This window comes from Bufo gargarizans, chromosome 6 (assembly GCF_014858855.1).
Source record: "Bufo gargarizans isolate SCDJY-AF-19 chromosome 6, ASM1485885v1, whole genome shotgun sequence".
Lineage (NCBI taxonomy): Eukaryota > Metazoa > Chordata > Amphibia > Anura > Bufonidae > Bufo > Bufo gargarizans.
The window spans coordinates 350,748,112-350,765,174 of NC_058085.1; the positions used below are offsets into that span (position 1 = coordinate 350,748,112).

Below are 17,063 nucleotides of genomic sequence, written 5' to 3' on the forward strand. Positions count from 1 at the left end.
TACAGCGGGCTGCATAGGCTGGTACATTGGTCATAATGTGAGATTTTAACTTTCCAAACATTGACTGGGGTCATGGTTCTGCCTCAACCGCAAAGGGGAGAAGATTCCTCAACTTGCTGCAGGACCACTTTATGGGCCAGTTTGTAGAAGATCACATTAGGGGCGATGCTGATAATTTGCAATGATGCAGAACTAGTTGGAAACGTTACTGTTTGAGACACACTATGTAATAGCGACCACAATATATTTATATTCTCCCTGAACTATAAAAATCTAACTCTGTCAAAAAAGTCAAATTTTCACCTAATAATACTGAGGATAATGGGAGAGCTTTAAATCAACCTTGAGTAATTACGGTACACTACACAATTTATTCCTGTAGGTAACAAGTATAAACAGCTAAAATTAAACCCCCCATGGCTTTCAGCTACTGTAAAAAGGGCAATAAATGTTAAAAAAGCGCATTTAAAATATACAAATTTGAGGGTTAGCTGTAGCCTTTGAAGTTTACAAAGGACTTAATTAAATGTGTTAAAAGGGAGATAAAATCAACAAAAATACAAAACGAACAACAGGTAACAAGAGAGCAAAGCAAATCCATGAAAAATTATTTAAATATATAAATGCAAAAAAAAAAAGGTATTAGTAGGTAGGTCTCCTAAATAACGGTAAAGGGATATAGTAACTGAACATAAGGAAAAGGTTTTAATTTAAGAGTTATTAAATAGTTTTTTTTAGCTCTGTATATACAAAAGAAGAGAAAGGAGCTGATATTGATGGTGCCAGGACTGTTAGTTCATCCAGAAATATACTCAATTTATCAATTATAATTTTTAAAGATTCTGTAGGTACTGGTACAGTGCCAAGTAATTGGTGCAAGGCAAATGTGGTCCCCATATTCTAAAAAAGATCTAGGTTCTCCATAGGTAATTATAGACCAGTTAGTTTAACTTCTGTTGCGGGAAAAATGTTTGAAAGACTCTTAAGGGACTATATACAGGTGTATGTGACTGTAAATAATATTATAGGTGATAACCAACATGGGTTTCACCAAGGACAGAAGTTGTCAGACTAACCTGATTTGTTTTTATGAGGAAGTGAGTAGAAGCCTGGACAGAGGGGCGGCTGTGGATGTAGTGTTTCTGAATTTTGCAAAGGCTTTTGATACTGTCCCTCGTAGTCTCTTAATAGGTAAAGCAAGGTCTATAGGCTTGGAAAGTATAGTTTGTAATTGGATTGAAAACTGGCTGAAGGACCATGTCCAGAGAGTTGTGGTCAATGATTTCTATTTAGAATGGTCCTGGGTTATAAGTGGTATACCCCAAAGTTTAGTGCTGGGCCCTATATTATTCAATTTATTTATTAATAATATCGAGGACGGGATTAGTAGCACCATTTCTATTTTTGCAGATGACACCAAGCTATGTAGTACTATATAGTCTATGAAAGATGTCCATAAACTACAAGCTGACTTGAACACTCTGAGTGATTGGGCATCAACTTAGCAAATGAGGTTCAATGTGGATAAATGTAAAGTTATGCATCTTGGTAGTAATAATCTCTGTGCTTCATATGTCCTAGGGGATGTAACACTGGGGGAGTCACTTATATAGAAGGATTTGGGTGTCTTTGTAGATCATAGATTGAATAACAGTTTACAATGTCAATCAGCTGCTTCTAAGGCCACCAGGATATTGTCATACATTAAACGAGGCATAGACTCGCGGGGCACAAGTGTAATACTACCACTTTACAAAGCACTGGTGCAGCCTTATCTGGAATATGCAGTTCAGTTCTGGGCATCAGTCCATAGAAAGGACGCTCTGCAGCTGGAAAAAGTACAGAGAAGAGCGACTAAACTGATAAGGGGCATGAAGGGTCTTAGTTTTGAAAAAAAGATTTAAAAAAATTGAATTTATTTAGTCTTAAGAAGAGACGTCTAAGGGGAGACATGATTAACCTATACAAAAATATATATGGGCTATACAAAAAGTATGGTGAAAAACAGTTTCATGTAAAATGCACTCAAAAGACAAGGGGGTACTGCCTCCGACTGGAGAAGATAAAGTTCAGTCTCCAATAGCGTCAAAACTTCTTTACTCTAAGAACGGTGAGGCTGTGGAATAGACTTCCTCAGGACGTGGTCACAGCAGGAACAGTGGACAGTTTAGATGAATTATTAAAAGTAAATAACATAAATGCTTATGAAAATGTGTAGAAATCTTAGTTTCATTTACTTCTGGGATTCGCGTCCCCACCTATCCCTTGGTTGAACTTGATGGACTTATGTTTTTTTTCAACCGTATTAACTATGTAACTATGTAGCAAATCGTATATTGAAAATTATAAAAACAAAAATATAGGCTTTATTTCATGCAGCTACAATTAGTTGACCCTCAGAATCATTGCTCTGGTACTGGATTTTGGGCCTGCCTTTCTTTGGCATAGTTAACCCTTGCACTTTAAGAGCACATGTATACATGTTATAATACATTGTAGACTGTTACGTTGTTTACCTTTATACATTGTTTCAGGTAGTTAAAGACTGAGGCTTTAACAATAAATGACTCTCCTTTAACAACAGCGTACGGGAGGGTAAGGTCAACAAAGAATGACTGGAAAACTCTTAACGAGGATGATGGAGAGAGGCCAAATCCACTGGGTCCCATACATACGGCTCCTGCATTCCAGTCAGTGATGGTATCCGGAGCTTTATGATGGATTTCAGTTCTTCCAGATTCTCTAGATAAAGCAAGAAACCAGACTTGTTTTCCAGTAATACTTTTGCAATTGATTTAAAGGGGTTATCCGTCTTTTTTTTATTGCTCACCTTACAACTATCACATTAATAATGATGTTAATGTTCCCACCAAGCTAACTCTGCACTGCCGTACATTGTGCACGTAATCATCCACTCTTGGCTACAACCCACAATGTACGTGGGTTCCACCTGCGCAGTGAATGGGATAGCTCTAAGCTGCATGAAGGGGGGACACATTAATAAAAAAAAAAAAGACAGATAATGCCCATTAAGGAGTTGTCCAACAAGAAGAAGTGATGGCATATTGCTGGGTATGATTTCCTGATCAGTGGGGGTCCAACTGCCAGGAATCCCAGCAATCCTCATTATGAAGAGACCACCACTGTATGGAGAGGCTGCAGAAAGGACATTTTTTACTTTCATTCATGTGATCAGAGATAAAACCTGCACCAATTAAAGATATGTCCTAGCAATATGATGTCATATTTTAAGATGGGGATCGTATTGAAAGGGATTGTCCAATGGCAGAAGATCTGTTTATTGCTCATGAAACAAGTTAAAGAGAACCTGTCATCATTTTATCTCCTCGGCTAATACATCTGTTATATAGCCTGGAGACCCTTGATTCTGAAGATGTAATTACTTTTGTAAGACTCACGTTCTAACCCCCTCTGTGATCCTGTAATCGCCCTCCCCTTCCAAGTCCTGATGAGTCCTCCTAAAGTTGTGCATGAGCTCAGCAGTCCTGTTATGCAAATAGGCAATAATGAGGCCATCCATCTGACACACACCTTCCCAGCAGCTGCTGATTATGAATATTTAGGAAGTGCGAAAAAGAAGCATGACTTACTCCTGTTTGACATGTATAACTCAGAACCTTTTCAAGAAAATTGTGGGGGATTGCAATTGAGTTTGACTAAAAGAAATACATATTTAGAATCATAGGGGGACATTTATGAAGATCTGTGATTTAGATGCTGGTTTTCATCCATCCTGTGCTGGTGGTTCATTACTAATACATTTTATGAATCAAATCTACTTGGGTAGTCCTATTTCAGATCTCCTTCCTGGTCCTGGTAACCTCCACTTCTTTGTTCATTCAGACACAGGCAATGCCAATGATGTGTTTGAAGGGGGGCTGTCTGGAGCCAATCAATAGTGAACTCAGATGTCTTCTCCATCTTGGCTGATGCCGAGATAGAAGGGTGGCTGTCTTAGTTATTTAAATGACCCAATCACACAACCCCTTCCAGCACATCACTGATAGAGGGGGGTAGGGGAAGCTCTTTGCTTGTTGGAATGAACATGGAAGTTGACGTTATGGGGCCAGATCAGCGAGTCTGAAATGGGACGATCAAAGAATATTTGATAAAGTATATTAGTAAGTCATTCATGATCAATAAACAGATTTTTTTTGCCACTGGACAACGGAATCCAGTTTTCTATAACTAGAACTTAATTTTTATATGGTTAACTGTCTAATATGCAATGGGTTGTGCTTAATTCCCTCATCACTTGCAAGATCGGTGCTTGGACATAGCTATATATGGAGTCAGAGCAGGGGGTGCCTGGTTTAATGCTCGGGTTCTCCCATTGACTTCCATTATGCTCGGGTGCTTGGTAGAGCACCCGAGCATCGGTAAGTGTTCGTCTCGAGCACCAGAGCACACAAGCACTTTGGTGCTCGACCAACACTAATTGTATCCAATCTTATAGTTTAGACCAGGCATCCTCAAACTGCGGCCCTCCAGCTGTTGCAAAACTGCAACTCCCACAATGCCCTGCTGTAGGCTGATGCCTGTAGGCTGTTTGGGCATGCTGGGATTTGCAGTTTTGCACCAGCTGGAGGGCCGCAGTTTGAGGATGCCTGGTTTAGACCTTAACTAATCTAAACTTTTGATATATCCCTATAACAGATCACAAGTTTTCACCATAGTGACCCTTTAAAAAGACAATCTTGTTGGAGAATTTTTTGTTTTATAGCGGGAGCAGTCCCATTCTAAAATAATAATAATAATAATAATAAGGCATATCTAACTAAAAAAAGAATATTTAATCTAAAGGTCCTTTTAATGCAAGCAAAGAAAAAAACGTAATTGTTTGAAAGTTCACAAAGATTTTTCTGTTAATTATATAAACTGACATTTTTTGCATACAATTGAGGTTAATGTGGCTGAGCTGCAATACTATGTGCATCATGTGGACATGCGTGGTTCTATTTTTTGGAAGAAAACAGCTCAAATCAATAGATGTCTGTGCAGTTTCCTTGTGACAACTTACCCAAGAGCAACAAGTCCCCAAATCCAGGTCTCAGGAAAATCTGTTCTTACTTTTTCACTTTCTTCTGGCATTGGCATTGGCTGTGATGATGAGCCGTCTACTGCGACATCTTTTACTACAGGCGGTGCGCCTGCGGGTCCAGAAAGGGATGCTTAAAATAAATACATACAAAGATATAAGAAAAAACAACAAAACAACAATCTCCAGTGCCAATTATTGGATATCTATCATATAGGTAACTGACTGGCCCTGTAAAACAGACCTTGAAAATATAGGGCTACCTGTACACAACTGAGGACCGTCTTGCTGAAATTGAGCACAAATTTAATAGAGTGGGGAGGAACGTAACCAAATAAAGCAAAATTTACTGAGGCATGTTGTGTATCACTATTTTTCCAAGAGCTCCCTGTGCATTTCAGATGACTACCTCTTGAAGCTCATCAAGAGATTGCCAAGAGTGTGCCACATGTGTTAATTCATAGTTTTGATGCCTTCATTGTGAATCTACAATTTTCATAGTCATGAAAATAAAGAAAACTCTTTGAATGAGAAGGTGTGTCCAAACTTTTGGTCTGTACTGTATATATAGGTTAACTGTCTAATGTAATAACACAAAGCACAGAGCACAGCAATGACACTGCTGTCTCTTTCATAACTGCAATAAACTTTAGAAAATAGCTGCTGGGGAGGTTCTTATATAGTAAGGGGTAGGCAACTATTCTATTGGCTGCTAGGGATGTTGCTAAGCTGTGACAAAACCTTCTCAATGGCCCACAAGCTAGAAGAAGGGAGGAATGATCACCTGATGTGTACTGTGTTAAAAAACAAAACAAAAAAACAAATATTCGATTTTACGAATATATAGCGCTATATTCAAAATATTTGTGAATTCTTGAAGTGCAGATATTTGCGATTAAAATTCGCTATTCGGGGGCGTGGCTAGGCTGCCGAACGTGATGGCCGCTTGAGTGAAGAGCTCCTGCACCTCAGCGACTGTAATCTTGCCTGCCCGTCCTAATCCATCTCATAGCAGTGTCTACTGGCTCCCTCAGATGCACTACTCCCCCGCCGACATTATGGGGAAAACTAGAAAGCATTTACAGAAAATGCAGGACGGAAACTACTTTGACTGGGGAAGATTTAAAGATGGCGCCGATGGAGCAGACAAGGCGGCACTAGGATCCCTTATCAGCGCGATGTCACCTGCGCTCACAGCCCGCTCTCCCTCCCCACCGGACGTATCTGGCAGCACTAACCTGCTGCATGTGTCTGTACCTCTGTAGCTTCCACCGACTCCAGAAGAGGCCAGAGCTCCAGGGCAAGCACTGAATAGGATCCAAGATGGCGCCCGTCCAATGGCACAGCGGGAACAGCCGCTCAGTCTCCAGTATCCTCAGCCGCACATCGTGCATACCGGATGCCATCCACAGCTGAGTGAGTACACCTCTCGCAATATTCCACCCCTGGATCCCTTCCAATTGCTTCCCACCACAGATAAGCCAGTTACTGAGGACTCTCTTAAAAATATGCTATTAGCCCTGAAATCCTCCCTGCAGACAGATATAGCTGGATTGATTAACCCCCTCTCGGCCAGGCTGCAGACCACAGAGGACAAGGTGCAGCATGTGGATGTGAAAATGGGTGAATTTGCAGCATCACAAAATGCTATAATTGATGCCCATAATGCTATGGCTGATGAGCTGGAAGCTGTCAAGTTGAAAATGGTGGACCTGGAAGACCGTTCCCGACGGTACAATGTAAAATTCAGGGGTATTCCTGAAGATGTGTCCCCCCGGGATCTGCAAACTTACCTGAAAGGGCTAATAAGGGCACTCTTGCCACAGATCCCAATCCCTGATATGATCATTGACAGGGCCCGCAGACTTCCTAAACCTTCAGCGCGTATCCATTTCTTTCATACCAAAGAAGCACTCATGATGGCAGCGAGGAATAAGTCCTTATTACCTGCTCCGTACCAGAAGATTAAACTCTACACAGACCTTTCTATGGTCACCCTCCACCGGCGCAGAGCACTACAACCTATTACTACTGCCCTCAGGGATAATGACTTCCCCTACAAATGGGGCTACCCCCTAAAAATTCTCATCCACAAGAACGGACAAACGCACGCTATCAAGACCCTGGAAGAAGGGAAACAACTACTCCATCTCTGGCAGATTCCATTGTCCTCCAGTAATATGGACGCTGACCTTGCGACCGTAGTTCCTGCTACCCCACACTCATCAGAGGGCTGATGCCCTGAGTTTATCCCCTATAGCTGACAACCTGGAAACGGGGACTACCGTAGTGGCGATACACTGTTCTGTCTATTATGTTGGGACTCTCTGTGTTACCCTACCTGGGCGTTGGAACAGTAATTTACATGTTTAGGTGCAGGTCCTCTGTCACAGTTAATCCTTTGGGTTTATTCCAAATCTAGCATTGAACTTTCGCCCTGTCTCTGCCTCAACTGTTATTTCCGTCCTGTTCAGTACCTACTAAGTCTTAGGCGGTTACCTCTGTCTCATTTGTTTTGATTGCTGTTCTTCCCTCCCTCTCTCTCTCTCCTCACTCTCTTCCCTACTATAGAACCTTCAGTGCCTGCAAATTTGTCTTATTGATTTTGAACGCTAAACATTGTATTCCCTCACTCTCTCCAGAGGTTGAATTAGCAGTTTCCCTTTGACATCATGGGTCTCAAGATCATGTCCCTTAATGTTAAAGGCCTTAACTGCCCTCAGAAGAGGTCTTATATGTGGAAAGAACCTCTGACAGCTAACATTGATGTTTTGTGTATACAGGAAACTCATTTACTGCAAGCAGACGCCAATAGAGTACACCACCGCCTGTTTCCTACTATCCTGCATTCGCACTGTGACAAGAAAAAGAGAGGTACCCTGATCGCAGTCAAAAACACTGTTGCCTATACTCTAATTAAGTCCAAGGTCGTTACATTATTCTAGTTTGCTCTATTAACAGCATTACGTACACACTGGTTAACCTATATGCCCCTAATTCCCACCAGTTGGCTTTTTTACATAAACTCATGCGCAATGTGAATAAGCTCAAACAAGGGAAGGTAATCCTTTGCGGAGATTTTAACACCGTCCTACACTCCACTATTGACTCCACATCCCCTACCAGGCGACCAGATGCAGGGGTTGTTGCCTTCCTGCACTCTGAGGGCCTTACGGACGTATGGAGAATGCAGCACAGCCTTGAAAAAGATTTTACCTTTTTCTCCCTAATACATATGTCCTACTCGCGAATAGACATGTTTGTGGTAGATCACACTGCTCTACTTCATACACTTTCCACTGATATAGGCCTTATTAAATGGTCAGATCATGCCCCGATTACCATCACCCTTGAGGAGCAGTTTCAATCGACTAGACCCCCTATTTGGAGGAATAACACATTTCTCTTTAACAACCCAAAATATGTATTAGAGCTTTCAACACAATTGAATGTAGAGGCGTATATGCGAGGCTCTTTGATTAAACTGTACTCCACTGTAAGAAAGCTCAGAGAGCGAGACATTACACAAACCCTAGAACACATTGCTAAATTGGAGGCCATAAACAAGCCCACTCCTACCTTTCAATGTTCCACTGAGCTTAGAGAAGCACGGAATAAGCTTAGTAGCCTACTTTTCCAAAACTACCATAAATCTCTCCTACGGCTTTTTTCCAAATATTACTCTCAGAGCAATAAAGCGGGTAGACTTTTGGCGCAACAACTAAAAACTTAACAGGCGAAGTCCAAAATATCACATTTGCTCCACCCCATAAATAAAGCAAAACTTTGTTAATAAGGTTGTTATGTCTCTCCAGATGGGTAAATCCCCAGGTCCCGATGGACTCTCTAATGAATACTATTGCCACTTTCAGCATAACTCTTGCTCCCTACATGCTTGAGATGTTTAAATCGGTGCAGGGCGGCACTAATAGTCACTATCCCAAAACCTGGCAAAGTGCCTGATGTACCCCAGAATTTCCACCCTATTTCACCGCTTAACTCCGACATAAAAATCTTTGCCAAGATTATCGCCAATAGATTAGCTCCTCTCCTCCCTTCTCTGATCCACCCTGACCAAACTGGGTTTGTGTCTGGCCGACAAGCATCTGACAACACTAGACGGATTGTAGACTTATTTAATTGCGCTGAAATACATAACCTCCCAATGCTAGCGATCACATTAGATGCGGAAAAAGCATTTGACCGCTTGCACTGGGATTACACATTCTCTACACTCCGCCAAATGGGATTCTCAGGGCAAATACTACAGACTATTCACAGCTTATATTCCTCTCCGTCCGCAAAGGTCTGGGTAAATGGAGTGGTGTCAGATCCATTTGAAATTACTAACGGATCCAGACAGGGTTGCCCCCTATCACCTCTATTGTTTGCCCTGGCACTGGAACCCTTGGCGAATCTATTAGGAATTCACCTTCAATAGCTGGAATAGAAATAGGTAACAGATCCCAAAAAATCACACTCTATGCGGACGATATCATTCTCACGTTAACAGACCCCAGTAACTCACTAGACGCTGCCCTTACAATGATCGCACACTATTAGTGTTGATCACGAATATTCGAATTTCGAATTTTTATCGCGAATATAGGTACTTCGAAAATTCGCGAAAATTTCGAATATAGTTATATATATTCGTAATTTTGAATATTCGATTTTTTTTTTTCTTTTTTTTTTTTTTTTATAATTTTTTTTTTTTTAAATCAGTACACATGATCCCTCCCTGCTTCTAGCTTGTGGGCCAATAAGAAGGCTGCAATATACTTGACTTTAGGAGTAGTAGTGTTTGCGAATTTTGCTCTATATTAGTTTTTTCGAATATTCGCTATATAGCTATATATTATTTTTAGAATATTACGAATATTCGAAAAAACGAAGTTATAGCAATATAGCGAATATTCGAAAAAAAAAATCGAATATAGAGCAATTTAGCTAATATAGTGCTATAATCTTCTTTGTCTAGTAGTTGGAAGTTGAAAAATTCGCAATAAAAATTCGAATTACGAAAATTCGCATATTATACAATCATTACCTTGCCGATTTTTCAAGTAAAAAAATAATCGCGAATTTTCGAATATTCGCGAATATTCTAAAAAATATTCGCGAAATATCGCGAATTCGAATATGACCCCTGCTGCTCATCACTACACACTATGGGTCCTTCTCCTACTATAAAATCAACAACGCCAAATCTTAAACTCTCCCTATTAACATACCACTAGTGAAGGTAGCCTCTTTAAAATCCTCTCATGACTTAGACTGGCAAACATCAGAGCTCCCATACTTAGGGGTTAAGATTACCTCTCCTTGCTCTCTACTTTATAATAGAAACTACCTTCCCCTTCTATATACCATGTTGAGTGACCTTAACAGCTTCTCTATGAAAGCATTATCCTGGGTTGGTAGCGTGGCATCATTTCAAATGATGACCCTTCCTAAGTTTATATACATATTTAGAGCCCTCCCAATCCCGATCCTTATGACATTTTTCAAAAAAGCACAGATGACTTTGGGTAAATACATATGGGGCCCAACCAAACCTAGAGTAGCACGGGCATTACTATCCAAGAAAAAGCACGCTGGCGGACTAGGCCTTCCTGATATTAGGGACTACTTCCGAGCAATAGCACTTTCCTTCGCCCGGAAATGGTGGACCCCAGATGACGCAAAAGCCTGGATCCAGATTGAATCATCCACTATAATTCACGCTTCTTTAAAAGATTACTTGATCCATCTACTCTGGGACCCATCCCAGCCGCACAGTGATTTACTTACGATAAAGCATGTTTGCAACCTGTGGTCCACAATTCACAATGTTCAGAAGAATGCGAAATCCACTCTCCTAACACATGCCACTATAAGAACACTGGAACTAACCATCCCTGACATTAACTTGACAAATTGGCGGGAAAAAGGATTACTTCTATATCTCAAATCTTGTCAGATGGCTGTCTCCTCCCCTTTGATTCTCTCCACCGCTTATTCGCATTGCCGCATACAGAATTCTACAACTTTCTTAGGATCAGGCACTTTATTGCAAAGATTACGCAAGACCCACCCTCAATAAATTCCGACATATTGAGACTATTCCAGTTCCCGTTCCTCTTTAAAAAACATACTACGCGATATGTGTATGATGTTTTAGGAGATAAACCCACTTTTGCCAAAACTTTACCCATCCAAAAATGGGAAACGGAATTGGGGAAATCATTTCAAGACGAAGATTGGGCACAAGCTATCAGATTTCTGGTTTCTAATTTCAAATGTGTTACCCACTACGAAGCGGGGCTGAAGACCCTCCTACACTGGTACTTCACCCCACAGAGACTGAATACAATCTACCCTGCATCCTCCCCCAATTGCTGGAGAGAATGCGGAGCTAGAGGTTCTTTACTCCATATCCTATGGGCATGCCCCGTAATCACCCCTTACTGGCACAGTGTTTTTGACCTGATTTCTGGGATACTAGCCCAGGTTATGGATCCTTGCCCTGAACTGGCTCTCTTGTTATTGGGTATACATAACATCCCCCCAGACTGCAGGAACATAGTAGGACATGTCCTACTTAGCGCTAAACTGATTATTACACGTTATTGGAAGCAATCTGTTACACCGACTATAGCAGAGGTTATACAGGAGGTTAACAAGTCATGTAGATATGAGAGCTTAATGCCTCCCACTATTATCCCCCTTAAGTCCAGGCTACTCACTTGGGATCCATGGCTCCATAACTCCAACTATTCCCCCTGAATTATTGAGAGATTCCCGCACTGAGATGTGAGGGTAACAATGAATGCCTAGTGGAAAACGGTCCCTCAAACTTGGGTAGACTGCGATAGGGATTATCTCACAAACCCTTCTTTCCTCCCTGTGTTTTCCTCCCCCCCTTTACCCCTCAATGTTATGGTCTATTTGTTACAGACCTTACTAAATATGCAATCTATATTTGTATACTATTGTCCTTTAAGCAAGCCTATTGCATAGGCATATATTGTTATACTTTTAAACATTGCAAATTATGGCTTAACTTGCCAACTCACAGAAAATGCCAATAAAAACGCTATTCGAATATTTGCGCTCAATGCTACTCCTGACATGTCTACTGTAATAAATACTAGTATTCTCCATGTAGTATTAATTCTGGGTTTTGTTTCCTTAGAGCTTGGGCTTGTGCCGTTCCTCTGTTATTCCTCTCAGACATGAATACATTGACAATCATTCCCCTTCCGCTAGCATAGGAAAGTTATAGACAAAGTTCTTAGTAATTATCTAGAATTATTATTTCATAGAGGATGCAAGTGTGTCTCATTATCTAGATTTTATATAAAAAGGTAACTAGTAACTTACCAGAAGCAACAAGAACATTTCTTTCAAATGTTCTTTCCCTGGTGGAATATACAATAGCATAACACTTTAGAGGTTGCTTAATAAGTGCACTGGTTATTATTTTTAAACGCGTGGCCTATGAGGAAATACAAAGTGACAAAGAAAAATAGATACAATTTTATATATGTATATATAGATATAATATATATATATATATATATATATATATATATATATATATATGTATATATATATATATATATATGTATATATATTAGCAGAAGGACCCGGCTTCTATTTTATCTATTTCATTTTATGTTTCCGTGTGTAGTAAAAAGATATCGACAGTTTCCCCCATAACGGTGACCTCTACAGTACCCACCCCTTTAACAATGACTTCCACAGTGCCCGCCTCTTTAACATTGACCTCCACAGTGGCCGCCCATTTAACACTGACCTCCACAGTGCCCGCCCCTTTAACAGAGCCTGCCCCTTTAACAGTGACCTCCACAGTGCACGCCCCTTTAACAGTGACCATCCCTTTAGCATTGACCACTTCTTTAACAGTGACTGTCACAGTGACCTTCCCTTTAACAGTGACTTTCACAGTGACCGTCCCTTTAACAGTGACCGCCCCTTTAACAGTGACTTCCACAGTGACCGCCCCTTTAACAGTGACTTTCACAGTGACCGCACCTTTAAAAGTGACTTTCACAGTGACCGCCCCTTTAACAGTGACTCTCACAGTGACCGCCCCTTTCACAGTGACTTTCACAGTGACACCCCTTTAACAGGGACTTTCACAGTGACACCCCTTTAACAGTGACTTTTACAGTGATTGCCCCTTTAATAACAGTGACCTCCACAGTGCCCTATTATTTAATAACAGTGACCTCCACAGTGCCTGCCCCTTTAATAACAATGACCTCCACTGTGCCTGCCCCTTTAATAACAGTGACCTTCGCAGTGTCCCCCCTTTAAGTAGTAAAGAAAAATTGCTGGGTTGTTATAAAAACCTGGAGTAAAACTGTGTTTATGGCAGTTGGGATTTGAAGAGAAAGACTTGCAGGCTTGTATTGGCTAACGTGGGTCGTTTTTTTGGGAATATCTCAGGAACGGTACGTCCTAGAGAGCTGAGACCCAGTCTAAAACCTTCCCGGCCACCTGATGTACCTGTGTGCCAAATTTGGTGAAGATCGGTCCAGTCGTTTGCTCGTGCAAAAAGAACGTCCAGACAGACAGACGTCTAGTCAGACAGACAGACAGAAATTCATTTTATATATATGAGATATATCTAATATATAAAGCTGAGAGTATGTGTGTGTGTGTTTGTATGTCCGCTTAAGGAATCTGTACCGTCGCATTTACAATCACGAAATTTGGCACACAGGTACGGGAAGGTTTTAGACCAGGTCTCAGCTCTCTAGGATGTACCGTTCCTGAGATATTCCCCAAAAATGCATTAGCCAATAGAAGCTTGTTCACATGATCCTTTTTAGCCAATGGAAGCTCACAGGTTTCCAGCCCTCACATACACAGTTTTACTCCAGGTTTTCATGACAACCCAGCCATTTTTCTTCACTGCTGTAGGAGAGCTTTAAAGAAAATCTGTCACAAAGATAATTGCTATTGAAATAAAGCCATGGCCTAATAGCACTTAGTACCTTATTTCAAGATGTGCCAGCATTATATGTTTTTATCCTCTGAAAATCCAGTTTATTTGGTATGCAAATGAGCCAATAAGGTGCCCAGAGGGGCCTCACTCTTGCAGGAAGGAGCCCAGACACGTCCCCTACCACAATGTATCCACCCTCAAAAGACTTAAAACCCCACCCCCAGGTCCCACTAAGCCACGCCCCTGACCTGTTTAGACCATGCCCCCTCCCACTTCTGAACTGACGGGGATTGAAAAAATTAAGGTAAAAATCAACCTCTAGGTCCCACTAAGGTGGTTAGGCCACGCCCCCTCCACTCCTCAGCCAACAGGGATTGAAACAATAAAGGTAAAAATCAACTTCTGTCAGCTGCAGGGGTGGAAGGGAGGGTGACTTTCTCCCTGCAGCTCACACTCAGACAGCACAGTGCTGCTGTCTTAGAGAGAGATGTTCAAAAGGACAACCCCCAAACTGGTTAGGCCACACCTCCTCCCACTCCTCAGCTAACTGAGATAGAAAAAATGAAGTTAAAAGTCAACTTCTAGTTCCCGCTAAGCCACTCCCAGATCTGTTTAGGTCATGCCCCCTCCCACTCCTGAGCCCACAGTGATTGAAAAAATGAAGGTAAAAAATCAACTTTCTCCCTGCACTCACTCAGATAGTACAGTGCTGCTGTCTTAGAGTGAGCTGTTCAAAAGGACACTCCCCCCATCCAGTAAAGGCCCCTGTTAAGAGGGTGGACCCCTGTGGGGGTCACTGTCAAGGGGGTGGTATGCTGTGAAAGTTACTGTTAAAGGGGAAGGCTTCTGTAAAGTTCAAAGTTAAGGGGGTGAGCTGCTTTGGAGGTCCAATTTTATGGGACGGGGCACTGTGGGGGGTCAGTGTTAAGAGGTGGGAGGCTGTGGAGGTCACTGTTTTGGGGCAGGGTGATGTAGATGTCACTGCTATAGTGGATAGTGTTGATCTATTTTAACGACACACACAAACATTAAATGAAATAGACTAAATATACCTGAGCGAAGCCGGATCCTTTAGCTAATATATATTTATATAATTCTGTCATTTTTTTTATGCACAGCCAAACGACTAGACCAATCTGCACCAAATTTGGCACATAGGTAAATCAGGACATCAGGTGTCTGGGAAGGTTTTAGACCGGGCCTCAGATCTCTAGGTTATACCATTCCTGAGATATTCCCCCCAAAAATGTATTAGCCAATATGAGCTTGCAGCTTCGCTCACATACTAACTGCCATTTATACAGTCACATGACCCTTATTATCTAATACAAACTTGCAGGTCCTTCAGTCTTGACATACACAGTTACACCAGGTTTCCATAACAACTCAACTATTTTTCTTCACTGTTGGGAGGTCACCGTTAAGGGGTAGGGTGCCGTGGAAGTCTTCTATTAAGGGGCAGGGTGCTGTGGAGGTCTTATATTAAGGGGGCGTGGTGTAGTGGGTAAGTCACTGTTAAATGGGAAGTGTCCCTATGCAGGCCATTGTTAAGGGGCTGGGTCGCTGTGCAAGGTACTGTAGGGGGTTTCTGTTATAGACACAGGCAACTATGGAGGTCACTGTTAAGGGGGGAAAATGCTATAGAGGTCACTGTTGAGGGCTAGATCGCTGTGGAGGATCACTGTAAAGGATGTGGGCCACTGTGGAAGTCAGTGTTAAGGAGGCGGGGTACTATGGAGGTCAATGTTAAGGGGGTTGGGTGCTGTAGAGGTCATAATTAAGGGGACATCTATATATACTTGTATCTACTATTAGCTATTGTGACTACTGTTAACCTGATGAAGGGGACAATTTGAGCCCCGAAACGCATTGTTCTATACACCATTTTACCTTTTATGAAAATAAAGAAGATTCACCTATAGAGACTTATTGGAACCTGTGAATTTGCGCCTGATCAGAACCTTTTCTTACTATAATTAAGGGGACAGGCACTGTGGAGGTCACAATAAGAGTGGCGGGGTACTGTGGATGTCAATTTGAAGTGGGTGAGGTGCTGTAGAAGTCATTGTTAAGGGGGTGGGTGCTGTGAAGGTCACTGTTAAGGGACGGGCCACTGTGCATGTCCCTGTTAAGGGGGCAGTGTGCGGTAGAGGTTACTTTTAAGGTGGCGGGGCATTGTGGGGAGACTGTTAAAGAGGCAGGCCACTGTGGAGGTCACTTTTAAGGGGACGGGCCGCTGTAGAGAAAACTGTTATGAGGGCGGGGGAATGTGGAGGTCAAAGTTAACTGGTTGGGCTGCTGTGGAGGTCACTATTAGGGAGGGGTGCTGTGGATGTCACTGTTATGGGGGACACAGTGGATATCTTTTAAACACACAAACATTAAATAAAATAGCTGAAATATAACCAGGTCCTTCTGCTAGTATATATATATATATATATATATACGTATATACAGTACAGACCAAAAGTTTGGACACACCTTCTCATTCAAAGAGTTTTCTTTATTTTCATGACTATGAAAATTGTAGATTCACACTGAAGACATCAAAACTATGAATTAACGCATATGGAATTATATACATAGCAAAAAAAGTGTGAAACAACTGAAAATATGTCATATTCTAGGTTCTTCAAAGTAGCCACCTTTTGCTTTGATTACTGCTTTGCACACTCTTGGCATTCTCTTGATGAGCTTCAAGAGGTAGTCACCTGAAATGGTTTCCACTTCACAGGTGTGCCCTGTCAGGTTTAATAAGTGGGATTTCTTGCCTTATAAATGGGGTTGGGACCATCAGTTGCGTTCTGGAGAAGTCAGGTAGACACACAGCTGATAGTCCTACTGAATAGGCTGTTAGAATTTGTATTATGGCAAGAAAAAAGCAGCTAAATAAAGAAAAACGAGTGGCCATCATTATATTAAGAAATGAAGGTCAGTCAGTCCGAAAAATTGGGAAAACTTTGAAAGTGTCCCCAAGTGCAGTCACAAAAACCATCAAGCGCTACAAAGAAACTGGCTCACATGCGGACCGCCCCAGGAAAGGAA

General features: G+C 41.6%; 1 protein-coding gene across 3 annotated transcripts in view; it reads right to left on the bottom strand.

Moving 5' to 3' along the window:
* The window catches only part of LOC122940792 (alpha-2-macroglobulin-like protein 1), a 231,912-nt gene that overhangs the window by 54,409 nt on the left and 160,440 nt on the right, over window positions 1-17,063 (bottom strand). For 2 of the 3 annotated variants that reach the window (XM_044297554.1, XM_044297553.1), the window contains exons 17-19: window positions 12,425-12,539; window positions 5,042-5,192; window positions 2,517-2,742 (exon numbers count right to left, since the gene is read on the bottom strand). In XM_044297554.1, the coding sequence (XP_044153489.1) occupies window positions 2,517-2,742; window positions 5,042-5,192; window positions 12,425-12,539 (492 nt within the window). The remainder of the gene's footprint in view (window positions 1-2,516; window positions 2,743-5,041; window positions 5,193-12,424; window positions 12,540-17,063) is intronic. The other variant, XM_044297555.1, reaches the window with a different exon arrangement.